General features: G+C 42.2%; 2 protein-coding genes across 5 annotated transcripts in view; one reads left to right on the forward strand and one right to left on the reverse strand.

The window, feature by feature from the left end:
- Nucleotides 1–3,766: 3,766 nt before the first annotated feature.
- Nucleotides 3,767–13,751, reverse strand: SNAP29 (synaptosome associated protein 29). The gene is made up of 5 exons (XM_068412913.1): nt 13,303–13,751; nt 11,579–11,775; nt 10,740–10,825; nt 9,560–9,664; nt 3,767–7,844 (listed from the first exon to the last, which is right to left on the reverse strand). The coding sequence occupies exons 1-5, from the start codon at nt 13,522–13,524 to the stop codon at nt 7,687–7,689; spliced, it is 768 nt and encodes a 255-aa protein (XP_068269014.1). The 5' UTR covers nt 13,525–13,751; the 3' UTR covers nt 3,767–7,686.
- A 258-nt stretch (nt 13,752–14,009) lies between these two features.
- The window catches only part of PI4KA (phosphatidylinositol 4-kinase alpha), a 61,864-nt gene continuing 60,885 nt past the window's right edge, over nt 14,010–14,988 (forward strand). For 2 of the 4 annotated variants that reach the window (XR_011049232.1, XM_068412969.1), the window contains exon 1: nt 14,010–14,228. Coding sequence is in view for 1 of the 4 variants with exons in the window: in XM_068412969.1 (XP_068269070.1) it covers nt 14,010–14,228 (219 nt within the window). In the remaining 3 variants the exon portion in view is untranslated. The remainder of the gene's footprint in view (nt 14,229–14,988) is intronic. The other 2 variants (XM_068412971.1, XM_068412972.1) reach the window with 1 other exon arrangement.

Consider the following 14,988-nt stretch of genomic DNA (forward strand, 5'->3'; position numbering starts at 1 on the left):
AAGGGTCAAGAGCGAGGATTCAGGCAATAAAATAAACACCTAGTGATGGAAAAATCCTTCTCAGTTTTTCCTTACACGTTTTGGAATCATTGTGCCAGGAAATGATAAATCACACAAATTTCAGTAATGAATGCATTGCTTGGATGGCACATGAAGTTGCCGAGGGATGTGGCTAACGAAAATAATAACTTTTCAAAGTCAGTAGTGATGAAAGATCAGATAGAGGAGCTAGACTGCAACTTATATGGACTTCTGAAAACAGTACTGATATGGGAGGATATTCCCCTGATTGATACAAGTGAGCATTAAGAGGAAGTGTATGCATAAAAAGCAGAGGAAACTCTGTTTATTTTCTGCTGTAATTTAGCACAAAGGTTCCCCGTGATATTTTTGCTCAACTGGAGAGACTCTGCCACCTAATTAGGAGAGGGAGAAAGCAGACCTGCTAAAGCACTTGTGTATCTGGAAGGCCATTTTTGTGTCTTTTGAGAACAAGGCTACTTTTGCTGTGCCACAGATGCCAGTTTGTAGCACACTAGAGTTGTTCTGTGGCTTAATAAGGTTGGTGGATTGATAACAGGACCCTGACAAGCTAATTTTCTCACCTGCACTTTGCTTAGCATTGCAGGTCAGTTTTAGTTCATTAGATCTTGCTAAACATGAACCAACAAAAATTTACCCATCACTGAATTATTGCTACTATGTTGTTGCTAGCTCCTATCTATACTATATTATTGTGTGCAACTTTGGGAATAAACACCAGAAATGTCAACAGCCCATAACACAACAATGTACGATGAAGCAGATAAAATGACTCAGGTCTCCTCTGCAGTGTTCTTAGCAGCCTAAATATTTTGAGGGCAGAAGGCTGCAGAACTTTGAATCTGGAATTGTCTCAGTCTCCATGAAATTCCTGCCTTCTAAGAGTTCTTGACTTTCCACAAAATTAAAATTACAAGTAACAAATCCTTGGACATTCAGACCTGGTTGTCCTGCGTGCATTATTTTCCTCCATTATTCCAGGAGGAAAAATTCAGGCTGATATTGCCCCTCCCTCGCAAAGCTTTCTCCATGGGCAGGTGGATGCAATCAGGTTTTGACCTTTGCTTCCTTACATGACAATTTTGTAACCTTACAATTTATGTTGTACTGCTGGGTTTCTTGGCTGCCTCTCTGCCTAGACTTCACTCAGAGAGGGAAGGAACATCCTGTCATCATCACCCAAGAGGACCAGTGGGCAGAGATGTAAACAGATTGGCCAATCCAGACACAAGGCAGTGGTGAAACAGGGCAATAAAGTTAAGACTCAAGACCTGACATTATGAGTGTTGGCCTGCAGTAACTTAGTACTGACAGTACCGTGGATCTTACTGGGAGCCAAGAGCAGACTGCATCACCGCCCTTTTCAGTTGCTTCACACAAGGGAATTGCTGCAGGAATTTTTCTTCAAAGGCACCCAAACATGCTAGCCAGTAAACACCATCGAGCCAACAAACATTACATGCAGACACACACTGGGGTTGCACAGAAATTCTAAGAGAAATCTGGGGCTCAAATCAGGGCAAGCGAGGCAGATTTTAGTACCTACGTAATTTGAACTCAATTAGGACTGGCAAAATTAATACGCTGATGAGAGCATATTGAAGAAGAGCTCTTCCATTAGCTATTTCTTTCCCATAGGATGGAGAGTGGGTGAATTTAAAGGATGAAAGAGCAAGGAAGGAATTGGGAAAGATATAGGAAATGTTCAGTGAGACAAAGCAAACTTTGATTAGTAACTTGATTGAAAGTAGGGAGAGACTCAAACTCAGGCATAAAGAGCCTAGACTTTACCTGTTTTACAAAATACGTAATGTCAGTAAGAAATTTTGTTGAGTAAAAGCAAAGTAATTAAACTGTATAATTTTTCCCAACAGCTCTATCATGCCTGTTCTTAAATTATAAACTTTTTTGGGCAGTGTATCCCACTCTCTAGGGCTGTCAGTATCCAACATTCCAAACTGCATCGTTTTCTTTCTACACTGAAGGGTTAATACATACAGCACGGCCTTGGTGGCACACTTCATACTCTTGCTGCCCTGGCTGATCCTGGAATGCTGCGACACACACTGGAGCTGGGCAAAGGTTTCTTCTTCCAAGCGACAGAAATTCCAGCGGCTTTTCAGAGTGCTGGTCTGCAGGCAGAGCTCACCACTGGCAAATGACTGCTATCCATTAACAGAAAGAACAGATTTACAGTTCATGTGGAGGAAAAAGAAGGATCATCTAGAATGCCAAGGAGGTCCATTGCTTTCCCCAAAATATCCACAGCTAGAGCTGGAAGCCCATTTTCTAGAAGGTTCTGCCTCACCAACAGCAAAGTCACAATCCATCTAGACTTTTTATAGCTGAGGCAGGGCTCCAAAGTCACTGTATTTAGAAAACCCTGCCTGGCATTCAGGGATCTTCCCAATTTGGCAGTCTGTTTATTCTGGGGGCACCTCCCTGCTTTCTTTCCTTGACCCTTCCCAAGCCTTCCATTCTGGCCCCAATGCAGTTGTTCTTCATATTTTCCCATTTTGGGAATATGTAATATATTTATTTGGAAGCAAACAAACCAACTAACCACCTGCCAAAATGAAATGAAAATTGTACAACTCCCTTCTAAAACCAAACCTCTTTTCAGAAGCAGGGAAAAGGGAAAGAGGTAGGCAGAAGCATAGGGGTCCTTCATGCCAGCACCCCCTGCTCTGCCTGCTTTTACATACTTGCACGAGCATCTTTTACCTCCCCTTCCCACTCTCATTTCCCAGAAAGGCAGGGACTGCCGTGTAAGCAAGGAAGTCCTTGAGAAAACAGAAGAGTTGAAATGCCTGACCACTCATAAACAGATTTGTGTGAAATACTCTAAGACTCAGAAACTGATTCTCCATGCAAGCAGAGCAAGCTAGTAATATTCCTAGCAGAGATCCAGAATCCACTGCCCTGCTCCATTCTCTACCATCTCCCACTGTGCTCTTCATATTATTTTGATTTTTCTATATGCAACAATAAAGTGCAGAGATGGAAGAGCTCTCCATTCCCATTTGTTGAAGAACTCTTAGCACAAAGGCAGCAAAACAAAGTTACCTGAATTTTAAAAAACCTGTCAATCTCTCTCTAGCATATTGACTTTCCCTTTACAGCGCTTTTGTAACAGCACTTCTGAATCTCTGCTTTATGGCATCAAAAAAATTAAACTCTACTACAAAAAAATTTTCAGAAGCCAAGTTCCTCCCTCCATATACAGGTAAGAACCCAACTGAAGGTCAGGACATTCTGAAGTTTTCTGCAATCACCAAATTTGGGACCACACAGGAATATTACACACCTGTTGGTTTTCCATTTCGAAGACAGTAAATATTTTTTTTGCCTTACTCCTGTTCCACTTGCCTTGTTCATGCATAAATCCAGTTTATGATATTCCTGATAATACCAAGCACTATGGCAAGATTACTTTCCAAGCAACATCTTGAATTATTTTATCATCACAAGTTCAAGTTTTGCAAAAATAAATGCCTGTTTGCATTCCTCTTTCAGGTTTTAAAAGAATCTACTCAAGAGTCAAGTAGCAATGTAATACCCTCTTTTTATTCTCAGAAAAGAAAACCCACCAGCTGCAAACTTATCTCCATTCTGGCACAAACTTACCAGAGTAGGTCCAGCATTTTAACAGATCTTATTATGGGAAAGAAGTGTCAATGAAGTTGTAATCAAAGAATTTTGGGAAATAAATGCAAAAACTCTCCATTAACAATAAGCACCTTTATTGACCGTCTTACCATTCAACACTTATTTCATTCAATCTCCTGAATTGCTGAACTACAATCCAGTGTAACAGTTAAATAAAAGAAAAAGATACTTCAATTTGACTTGTATAAAAAGTGTTATACCTGGGTGGCATAGAATTAAAGTGCTATTTAAAAAAAGCCATAGACAAATAATCACTACCTGCGATTTTGAAAATTAAGCCCCATATATTTCAAAGTAAGTCAAAATTAACACATATCCTCCATAGGATGTTATGCTTGTAAAAATGCCTAAAAAAAAAAAAATCTGTTTGTTCAGAAGGCAGAGTGGTTGGAAAGTATTTTCTATTTCACCATTTAACAAATGACATCACTTCACAAAAACTACTAGGCAGCAAAATATTTCAGATAAATTTCACACATTAAAAGAAAACTCCTGACACCATAAAGTCTCTCAACAGTAGGCCAACAGAGTTCAGCACAGCAACAAATCTTTGAAGTACAGACTAAAATTCAGCTATGCATCATTTGTTACGGTATTTAATTCAATGCTCAGGAAGTTTAAAAATCAAAGACACCCAGGAATCTAGTAGTCAGATACTGGTTATTCCCACTTTTTTTTTTTTCCTTGCTGTTTTTAGAGTATGTCTTCTTGTACCTATGTTAGGAAGGGTATGTTACTTCCCCGTGTTTAAAAACCTCAAAATTTATTAGCAAACTTTTTGAGAAGCAAGAAAATGGCCTTTTATAAAGAAAACTTAAAATGCTATTTTGCTGCAAGGACACCAATTTCTATGCCAACATGAGTATTTAGGCACAATCATTTAACTTACAAGGTTAGTGCTTGAGTGCAAATTCAATTTCTTCTGAAAGTCCTATACTCTACACAAGGTAAGTTTTTCAACAGTATCCAAGCAGCAATAAAACTCTATCTCAGGAAACAGTAAGAAAAGCTACTGAAATAAGTCCTTCATAACACATGCAAAGTGACATTTCCTGGAAAGGCAAAAATCATGTGTTTTTTTTTTTTCCTTTAAATTCCCCCTTTCTGCAGGATGGAAAGTTATTCTATAACCAGCAAAAAAAAAAAATGATCACTATTACAAAATAGTGTTGTCTCCTCATGTCAGGCTTAAGTTCTTTATCAGCACAAAGCAGCTGTATGAAAGCTGAGAAAGGGAATTCAGTTTGTAGCAGAAATTCAGTTATACCCATGCACAATCTTCTTTTCCCCACAAAAGAAAGACAATGTGGGAAATAATCCTTTAAATCAAGGCCATTAAAAAAAACAAACAAACAAAAATCATAAATAGAGCAGGAAAGCCTAAGCAACGACATACGTTACTGGGAGTGAATGGGATTATTGGAAGTTAGACCTCTGTGTAACTTCCACATGGCTGAGATCCTGGTTTTCTAGTCTGCTTGGATCATGAGGTGCTCAAAGCAGAAACAGGGATTTATTTTTTTTTACTCCCCTTCCCTGCCTGTGTTTTTAAAGGCAAAGATATCCAGGATGCAGTAAACATTTCTAAGGCTAATGCAACTAAACAGTTGACCAAAAACTTGAGTTCATTTTGTGAAGTAATTTAGACTAAAACAATGGAATAGCTTACGTCAGAAAGGCAACACCACACTTCACTCTTAAATCAATCCAACTTTTTGCTTGGATTCAAGCTCTACATTTCTCATTACACACAACACAACTAGATTCTCCAGCTACATTTTTCCTCCATTAGCTGTAAGTTAGTGCAGAAAGTCTCAGCATACATCCTAGTTCCCAAAGTCTTACTTTGGAAAAAATTTATTTGTGAAACAGTTGCATACAGGTGAAGGCAGATTTCGCACTAACAGAAGTGTTATTAATTACTATGCAATTTTTTGGTGTTCTCTGTTCTGCAGAGAATTTATACATCCTTTCTAAGATGCAAGTGTTTCTGTTAACCAGCATTAGGATAAGAAAAAATACAAGTATTTTCACCCTTTTTATTAAAAGGAGAAAGTCAAATAAGAAAATAAAACAGATATAATCAAAATTTCAATCTTCCTTCACTGAGGTACTTAACATTTTGAAAACTAATGATTGTATCATTTACTAAATAAATGTAACAGCCATCTTAAGATATCACATCATATAATTCATAAATAATCTAACAGAGTAAGAGAGAATTAATCATGGTATACACACAAAAAGTTAGATGATACATTAATAATGTTTTTTATGGTTCCAAATGAGCATAAATGACACAGTGAAAATTAAAAAACAATTAAAGCTACTCTGCTTTGCTAGTAATCCCAGCAATAATATTTTTTTCCATACTACTATGTCCAAGAAGTGTAGCTTTTTCAGTGACTTATTTTTCTATAAGTGAACTTTCAGGAGACACAGTAAAACAAGAAAGGCTCAAGTTTTCTTTTAGCTCTGAAACAACTGGGTGCACTTTGTAGCAAGTGAGCTCAAGGTAACAAATTCCTTAAAAAAAAAAAAGGAAAGGGGAGGGTGTGAACCCTGATGTTCATGAAGGATACAAGTTTGATAACCCTAAACACCAAGGTCTTCCTTTAATTCATACAATAACATGGCACCAGCTTAAAAAAGTAACTATCTCGTCTGAGCCACTCATTGTCACTTGTGATAGCAAGTGTTGCGATACTGACACAGGTCCCTTGGAGTCTCCAAAGCAAAATAACTTGTTTTCAAGACAGATAGCAAGTTCTCAGTGTCATGTCTTCAGGCTGGAGCAGAATTGTAATTATTTTGTTCTACAGCGATACTGGCAAAAGAATAAAACAAATTGGAAGGTCCAACTTGTGTCTGGAAGACTCAAAAACATTTTTGAGCTTTTCTTTATTTGCTTTTCATACTTGCTAAGCCAATGCAGCAGTATGTGAATCATAGCTGAGTTTCTTAAAAAGTCACATCACTTAGGAAAACACAGCATCTGCTCAATCCCTAATCACATTTGAAATAAATGTGAAATTAAGGAACGATCTCTTGTGATCTGCTTGTGCAATATCAGACCAACTCTCCATTTCTACAAATGGAAGCTATTGTTCAAATAACCACCTAAATGAATAAGCTGAAAAAGAGCAGAAAATAAAAAAAATGATGGTGACAATTTCTACAAAAGAATCTTTTAAAGCACATACATAGAAGTCCCGATTTTGTTGCCCAAACTTTTTGGGTCACTGTCAATCAACATTTCTCACAGACCATAAGATACCCTTAGAGATCTTCACTGAAAGTACTGTAAAGGTGATAGCATTTAGTGCCCCAAACATAAAAACCACAGTTCGTGGATCCACTATTTGGCAAAAGTAATCTTAGGAAAGGGAACACACACAAAATATTATCATTACTGCATGACACCCTTGATATTTTACAACTTCCACAGAACAGTTCTTTCCTTAACCCTCAGAAATGCCACAGAACAGTCACTTTGGAATATTTTTACAGCTGGAAATCGGCCTTTTTTCAGAATTTAAAATAGCTGTAGGTAAACAGAATTAGCAACATTTGTTGTGAACAAAGCAGCACATTCTGTTCCCCCTGCCCCCTCCCCAAAAGAGAGGCAAAATGCAGTTACTCTTCTCATCACAGCTCCCAGGCCAAGGACACTGAAGCTTTGTAGATGGCAAATTCCTCCACGCACATGACGCACAGTGATACAATTGAGCAGGGTATCCAGCACAAAAGCATTTACCAAGTGCTGAGAGATTTTACTCACCGTGCACTTTTCCCATGTACGTTAAGAAGAAATTTAAGGTATTAGGCTGCACTTAAGATTATGCAATTTTAATGGCAACAAAATCAATAACATATCAAAAAAAGAGAAACGTACTGTCTGAGATTTTTTAAGAGATCGGTTGAGATAAGACATCCAAAAGAACTGACGCAGGACAAAAAAATTCTAAAAATCCTTTAAAGTTGTCGGACTTTTTTATCGGTGGTTTTAATATTGACATCCAGTGTCTCTACTTTCTTTGTTAGCCGATCCAGCATATCATCTTGCTCATCTAATTCTGTCTGCAGACCAAGAGCTAGGTTTTTCAGACGACTCAACCCAGAAGACATCTCATCTGTCAATGAAGAGAAGGAGCATAAAGAATCCAAGCAGTATAAAGCATACAGTTTAAATGGACACTATCAGGATTCCCTCTTCTCCAAACCCCTGGGTTAGAAAAAGTTAGTTACAACTGCTCAAACCTGAGCGTTCTTCTCCAATAATGGAAGCACTGATACTTTAACACTTCTCCTCCGTTGCTACCAGAAATAATCACTTCCTTCATTTTTCTATTACAAGTTAACTACAAATGCTTAAAACCAAATGGGATCTTTATAAAATGACATACACTGTAATGTAGTTTTTACTTTTTAAAAACATTTTATAGAAAATTGGGTACATCTTTCCTCAGCTCAGTATACACAATATGCTCACTACCTCAACTGTTTTTCTTTAAACTTCATGCAGAGATACTGTCGATCAACACTGAAGATTTAGGCAGTTAGTTATTTAACATAGATGGAAAAATCCCATTTCCAGATTTGCTCATTTGCCTACAAGGAAACTGTTTTATTGCATGCTTGATTGGTATAAATGCTTCCAAGGCTAGAAAGTTTTGCATGGCTTGGGAGTAGAACAAATGTGCTTCCACTAACTCTTATGCTTGACTATTTCTCTTTGATCTATTATTTTCCGATTTCTTTCCAATCTCTTCTTTCTAGGTCAGCTAAATAGTGACAATGTAAGCACAGAGGCACTTTGTAGATATGCTACAGAACAAAGGAAGAGAAAGTCAGCTGAATGGTTTGGGGAAGTAATAAAAGAATGCAGCAAATTCACAAATTAAATATTTAGTGCCTTATGATTCTTCTATCTTCTGCAAAATATGTTTACGTCAAAAGCTGTGCACAGTTGTAAATTCTTTGGGTCCAAACTGATGTACAATTTAATATCTGTGTTTAACTGTCAGTTAGGTAAGCGGAATGCATTTTTCAATGAAAGTGGTAAGCTTTACAAAAAAGAGGTAGTGAGTAGCCATAGTGGTATAATCTGAATGTCCATTTGAAGCAGTATTTCCTTACTAATATTACTAGTACCTGCTTAGTAAGATTTTTCAGAATGGATGGATAGGCCTGCTTGTCCCAGTGATATTCCAGTCAACTTACAGGATGATTCAAAAAAACATTTTCATATCCTGAATATAAGTGTTATGGGATCCTTCAGCACCATTTCCTCATTCAAATGACAGATTTTCTAGCATAGTCACATTTGGTAACAGTGTTTTTCTTACTGTCAATATATGATCTAAGAGGACTCATGCTTCTGGTGTGGGGTTTTTTCCCCCTGGTCTCTTTGCTCAGGGGCGGTTCAAAATCTATTTCTGAAGCACAAGCATGTTGCAGAAGTGTTGAAATATTGATGTCGAGAGCGTATTAGTTTCCACAGATTTATACTATTCCAGGCATCCCAGCCAGTTTGTTTCTAGCTGGTTTCACATGAAATGCATTTCTAACTCAGATTTGTTATTACTATTTGCAAGTAGTTGACCCACAGACATCCCACAGCACTCTACCATTCAAATAATGTATGTTTCAATCCACCTTTGGATTCTGCCATGTAGACCGTTTTGAAATGCAGAATACAAACAAATTATTTTTTATTATCAAATTTCACATGTGAACTAAACAAAAAAGGGTTTGTTGGCAACATTTTACTTAGTAATTTTCTCTAGCTTAAGAACCAAAAATTAAAAATTGTATTACATCCAAGAGCTTCAATTTTCTCACTCACCTAAGTTGTTATCAATTTTCTGGTGGTAAGCTCGCAGCTGTTGGTTCTTCGGATAGGAATCCCTTTGCACTGAGGAAACTAAATCTGCTTTGCTGAAATCATTGTCTGTTAAGCATATAAAATACAGAATATTATAGAATAAAAAAGCTAGCAAAAACAGCCTTTAAAGTTATAGAAGGGCTATTAAAAATTAGCCTGACCACAGCTGCCATGTAATCACATAACCTGTTAGCAGGAGGATCAAAAGTAGTCCAACAGCACTACCTATAGGGCACCCCTGGGCTACAATTGTTCTCTTTTGGGCAGCCTTTTGTAATTCTACTAGGTAGGTGAGAGGAAGAAGAAAAAAAAACAGCCACCCAACCAACAAAGCAGGTAGGTTGGTAACTACTAGCAGTTAGCCTTCCCCCAGATCAAGCCACCAGAGAGTTATTTCTGCCCTCTATTGGACAGACTTTTAATAGTATGTGGAGTGGAATGGAGATTAATGTTACCAAAAAAAGTATTTATTTACCTACAGAACTACAACTATAAAGATACCCTGCTGCTTTCTCACTCTTACTAAATAATTGAACCTCACTTTAAAAAGGAACAGTTACTTTGTACATAAAAGTCATCACAGAAGTTAATGCATTATGAGAATGGGGAACAAGACCAAACCCTGTACGCTTCCTTGTGTGAATCAAGTAATGACTTCAGTATGAATTGTTATAGTCCTTGTTTGAAACAACGAGGAAAACATATCTGAAAACCATGATAAATGATAGTTAAAAAGGACAACCCCTGAACGTAGGATTTAACGTTTTGGCAAACACAGGACAAGTCTGCCTGCACATTGTGTGGATTCTTGGCTAGTCATCTCTCTGCAAATACAAGCACTAGATGCTTTTAAAATCTTTAGTGGATATAGCATAAATATAGCATAAATCCCGCACAGAAAGGGCTAAATAAAATCTGTATCCAAGTAAAAAAATTTCACGTCTTCAGTACAGGTATAAAGAGTTTTAGGGAAAGCAATTCCCTAGAATTCAAAGCCATGAAGGCTGGGATACAAATCTCCAGACATTAAGCAGCAACGTAAGTCAGCAGCTGGGCAGGCTGAATGGTCTCTGCCTTCACCACCGTGCAAGTCTGCCCCGTGTTGATGACAGACGTTCAGTGTGAAATAAAGTTCACAAACCTGAATCATCTAGCTTCCTTAAATTTGGATGACTTTCCTGGTATTTTGACTCTTGTTCTTTACTAGACGCCATTGCTTCTTTTAATCTAGTAAAAAAGAGAATAAAAGGAAAACATTCCTATGGACCACAGGCCTCATTCTGAATCTGTTAAACAAGAACAGCTACCAAATTTATACAAGAGCAAATTTGTTAGACCTGATCCAAAATGTTCCTTTGAAATGAACTACTAGCATTTGTCTTCAGTGAAAGGAGAACTGGTCGCTTTAGTGCTGAAAATAGCGTAGAGAAACTTTGTTATCAAAACCAAAACTGTATCTTCTGTGTTGGAGGCAACCTATTCCCTTCCTCCAGCGGAGAACGGAGGGGGAAGGGAAGGAGGAAATCAATCCATGCAGCATTACCACGCTTTACATAAACTTCTCAGCTGAAGAGAGACAAGTACTGTAAGACACACTAATTTCACAGCAATTAATTTTTATTTACAGCTTTTAATAGAAGCTAGAGAAATACACGTAATATTTAACTGGAAGCATGTCAACGCTACACATCATGGCTTCCTGATAAGACTGAAGTGAGCATGGTAACTCAGAAGACTCTTTAGAGTTACTTGTGTAACTCTGTGCAATTGTTTGAATTAGTTTCCCACAGTTATTCTTTCCACTACAAATCTAAATAAAAGTAAAAATATTTTTCTCAGAGTTAAAGGAAAAAGGGAACTAGACACCATCTCAGGAGTTTACTTGACAGAATCAACAGATCTTTTAAGTTCTGATTTTCTGGGGAGATTTCAGAGATGCCGTGGGAGATAAGTCCCAAGTAAAATGTTTCTTTTACTTACCTACTGTTAGCATAATATTCAGGGGTTCCGTTCTGCTCTGGCTTGCTCTCTGGAGGTTTGGCTTTGAAGTAGTTTACCAAGCCCCCCCAAACACTCTTAATGCTATTTATGTGCCTTTGACTAGTCTTCAAGTCCTGATCCATTTTATCTACCATCTGTTCTGTGCGCTTCAGTGCCTCTCCTTGACGGACAAGCTCCTAACAGATAGTGACAGAAAAAGAAGCTAGTAAAGCCAAGATAAACTGAAACATCAAATATATTTAACAGACACTCTACAGAAAAACAACACAGTTCCTTCATCCATGTAGATGATTTCTAAAGGCATACAGCTTTTTCACTCACTCCTCTTCCTCCAGGGCATTTCAGTCAAGAGTTGCTAGTCAGCCATGGCACTAACCAGCTATAAAATCCTCATCACTACGCAATGCCAGGATCCTGGCACCTACTGCAAACAGCATCCAGGAATTTTCTGTATTCGCCTTTGGTCAGGTTGATGTTTGTATCTCTTCTTGATAGAACGAGCATGGCACCAAGTGGGTGATGTAGTGAAAATGCAAAGCTTTATGGCAGGGAAATGAGCAAACAGAACTATTTCTAGTTGTGAATGACACCTTCACTGGGAAGGGATACTATTTTCACATTACTGGGATGTTCCTGATAATTTAGAAACAGAATAACAAAAGGAAATAAACACAAGCAGAATTTTTTCATACTGCAGGAATAATTATTTAACTAACAGTGCAGGATTTAGAAAATCTGACATATACAACTATGTTATTTTCTAAAAACACTATTCCAAAGTAATCTAAAGATTCATTGTGGCAGGAAAGTTGCCTGCAGCTAATACTAGTGCACAACAAAGACTTTGCGCTCATATTTTCTCTAAAGTTTGGGAAATTCTGGTTGAATATGCTTTTTGCCCCCCTCAACACAACAAAGACATACATATAATTGAAGTTTGACCATGAGGTCTGTTTTAACCCTAAATTCTTGATTTTGTGCTTTTCTGGACAAACAAATCACAAGTCCGCATGTTTGCAGAAGTGCCACCGAGAACCCTCTTCAGCACAAGCACCTCCTGCAGCGCGTGGATGCTCTCTGTTAATTCAGGCAACCACGTTACTAACATTCAAGGGAACATGCCATTAGCAGGTGACACAGTGGACAAGGCCTTCATGAGCGATGTCTCAGAGTATAAACTCTATTCTGAAACAAGGCCAGAAGAATGAAGGAAATGATTAATCGGGGTGAAGAGAGCACATCACAAACAACAGGGCAGGCTCTTCATTTGATCAAAAGAACTGCTAAAAACTTTTTAGTCAGGCAAAAATAGGCATAAATGCCATTAATAAGACTCAGTAAGAATTGCTAACAGCAGCGGAAAGCACAGCCGAGTCCTATTCTGAGTATCATACAGATAGAGAGGATCTAACCGGGATTTTTTCCTCCTCAAAAACCAAACCCCCTCCACCCAGTCAGTCAGTGTGCAGTAACACAGAGGGACATGTTGCCTCCGGAACACTGAATAACAAGAGATGTTTCGGGAGACTTTCGGAGGAAAAAAGGAAAACAAGACCCCCCCACGCCCGGAGGTGAAGCCGCGCACGCCCCGGGAGGCGGCAGCCGCAGGACGGCCCCTCGCAACCGCCCCAGGGGGAGAAGGCTCCGCTCTCGGTTCGCCCCGCCTCCCCCGAGCTGCGCTGCCCCCCGGGGCCCCGACCCACCTCGGAGGTGGCCACGCCGATCCGCTCGGACTCGTAGAGGAGTGAGAGGGAGCGGGCGGTGCTGTCGGCCGTGGCGGCGGAGCGACGCAGCACCTCCTGCTGCAGGTACCGCTGCCGCTCGGCGCCGCCCGCCTCCCTGCTCCCCCTCGCCGGCCACGCCGCCTCCGCCTCCTCCTCCTCCTCCTCGGCAAAGGGGTTATAGCTCCTCGAAAGGGCTGACATGGTGCCGCCGGCAGCGGGTGGCGAAGGGAACGTCGGCGGCGAGCGTCTCAGGAAGGCGGCACCCTCGGCCCTCGCTCCTCACAGAGCCCCCGCCTCAGGCCGCGGCCCGGCCCGCTCCACTTCGCTCCTTCCGCTCACAGGCCGCCCCGCGCGCCGGGCAGAACCACCGCAGCCCCCCCCCAGGGCGGGGCGAGCGCAGCTAAGTCATAAGCGGTTGCTGGGAAGGACCACTGCGGCGGAGGGGGGAGAAGCGGTGACCTGGGCGCGCCCATTTGTAGAGCAGGGCCTGGGGGCGGGCTGCGCGGCAGGGAGGGAGGGGCACCGGCGAGGGGCGGGGCGGAGAACCGGCCGGCAGCGAAGCCACGGTGGTTGCCGCCATTTTTGTGGTGTGATTGGTGTTCTGTGATCTCGCGGGACATGGTGGTCTCGCGAGAGGGGGTGGGACGAGCAGGGCGGGTGGGAGGCTCCTTACACTTCCCCGCAACATGGCGGCTGCGGCAGTGGCGGCGGCAGCGGCGGCTGCTGCGACGGCGGCGGCCGCGGCGACCACCCCTGGGGCGGCCACGCCTGGGGCAACGGCCGCGGCTCCCTCCGCGGGCGCGGGGCGGGGGAGCAGCGTGGGCACCGCGCGCGGCTTCTACTTCAACACGGTGCTGTCGCTGGCGCGGTCGCTGGCGGTGCAGAGTCCGGCGCCGCTGGAGAAGGTGAGGGGCGTCCCGCGCGGCTGCGTGTGTGGGGAGGAGCCGTCACGCGTCGGGGGGACTGTGTCTGTGGGGACTGTGGGAGTGTCACGCGTAGGGGCTGCGTCTGTGGGGACTGTGGGGTTGTCACGCGTGGGAGCCGCGTGTGTGCGGGGCGGAGGGGCGTCATGCGAGCGGGGGTTGCGTGTGCGTGTACGTCATGTGAGGGGAGTCTGCGTGGAAGTGTCGGCATCGCGGGTGCCGCGGCGGGGGCGCACGGGGACCCTTCCTGTGAGAATATTTGTGCCGCGTGGGTGGGGCGGGGGGCGGGTCACGGCCGTGTGTGAAGTGGGGGTGTCTGGGCCGCCTGGCTTGGCCCTGTCGTGCGTGGGAAGCGGGTCAGAGCCAGCGCCCGTGCCCGCGGGGGGGTCTGTGCCCCGGCCCCGCGGGGGAGGCCGGGCCTGGCGCGGCCGCCTGTGCCCGGGAGGATGCTGCCCTGGCAGGTGGGGGCTGCCCCGTGGCCGTGGGAGTGGGCTCCGGCTCGCCAGCTGCGTGGGGGCTGCTGGGCCTACGGGACACTCGCGTGGCTCATCTTGACCCAAAAATACCATCGCGGCGGGATGCATCGGTGCAGCAGCCACTGCTGGTGCCCTCGGAGCAACCCCCCCACCGTGTCCTCGCAGGGAACGTGGGTCCTCACAGCGACTGTGCGTCCCTGAATATGTGGAACATGGTCTTGTAGGCGTAATTAGTCCCAGCCTAATGAGGGCTGGTTGCTTTACTC

This window comes from Nyctibius grandis, chromosome 14 (assembly GCF_013368605.1).
Source record: "Nyctibius grandis isolate bNycGra1 chromosome 14, bNycGra1.pri, whole genome shotgun sequence".
NCBI classification, from domain to species: domain Eukaryota; kingdom Metazoa; phylum Chordata; class Aves; order Nyctibiiformes; family Nyctibiidae; genus Nyctibius; species Nyctibius grandis.

Excerpts from the sequence above, each read along its gene's own strand:
- SNAP29 (XM_068412913.1), bottom strand. The coding sequence starts at position 13,524 with ATGTCAGCCCTTTCGAGGAGCTATAACCCCTTTGCCGAGGAGGAGGAG. Across the intron at positions 10,826-11,578 it reads GAATATTATGCTAACAGTAG|ATTAAAAGAAGCAATGGCGT; the intron begins GTAAGTAAAAGA and ends CTTTTTTACTAG. Across the intron at positions 9,665-10,739 it reads AAGGAAGCTAGATGATTCAG|ACAATGATTTCAGCAAAGCA; the intron begins GTTTGTGAACTT and ends TATGCTTAACAG.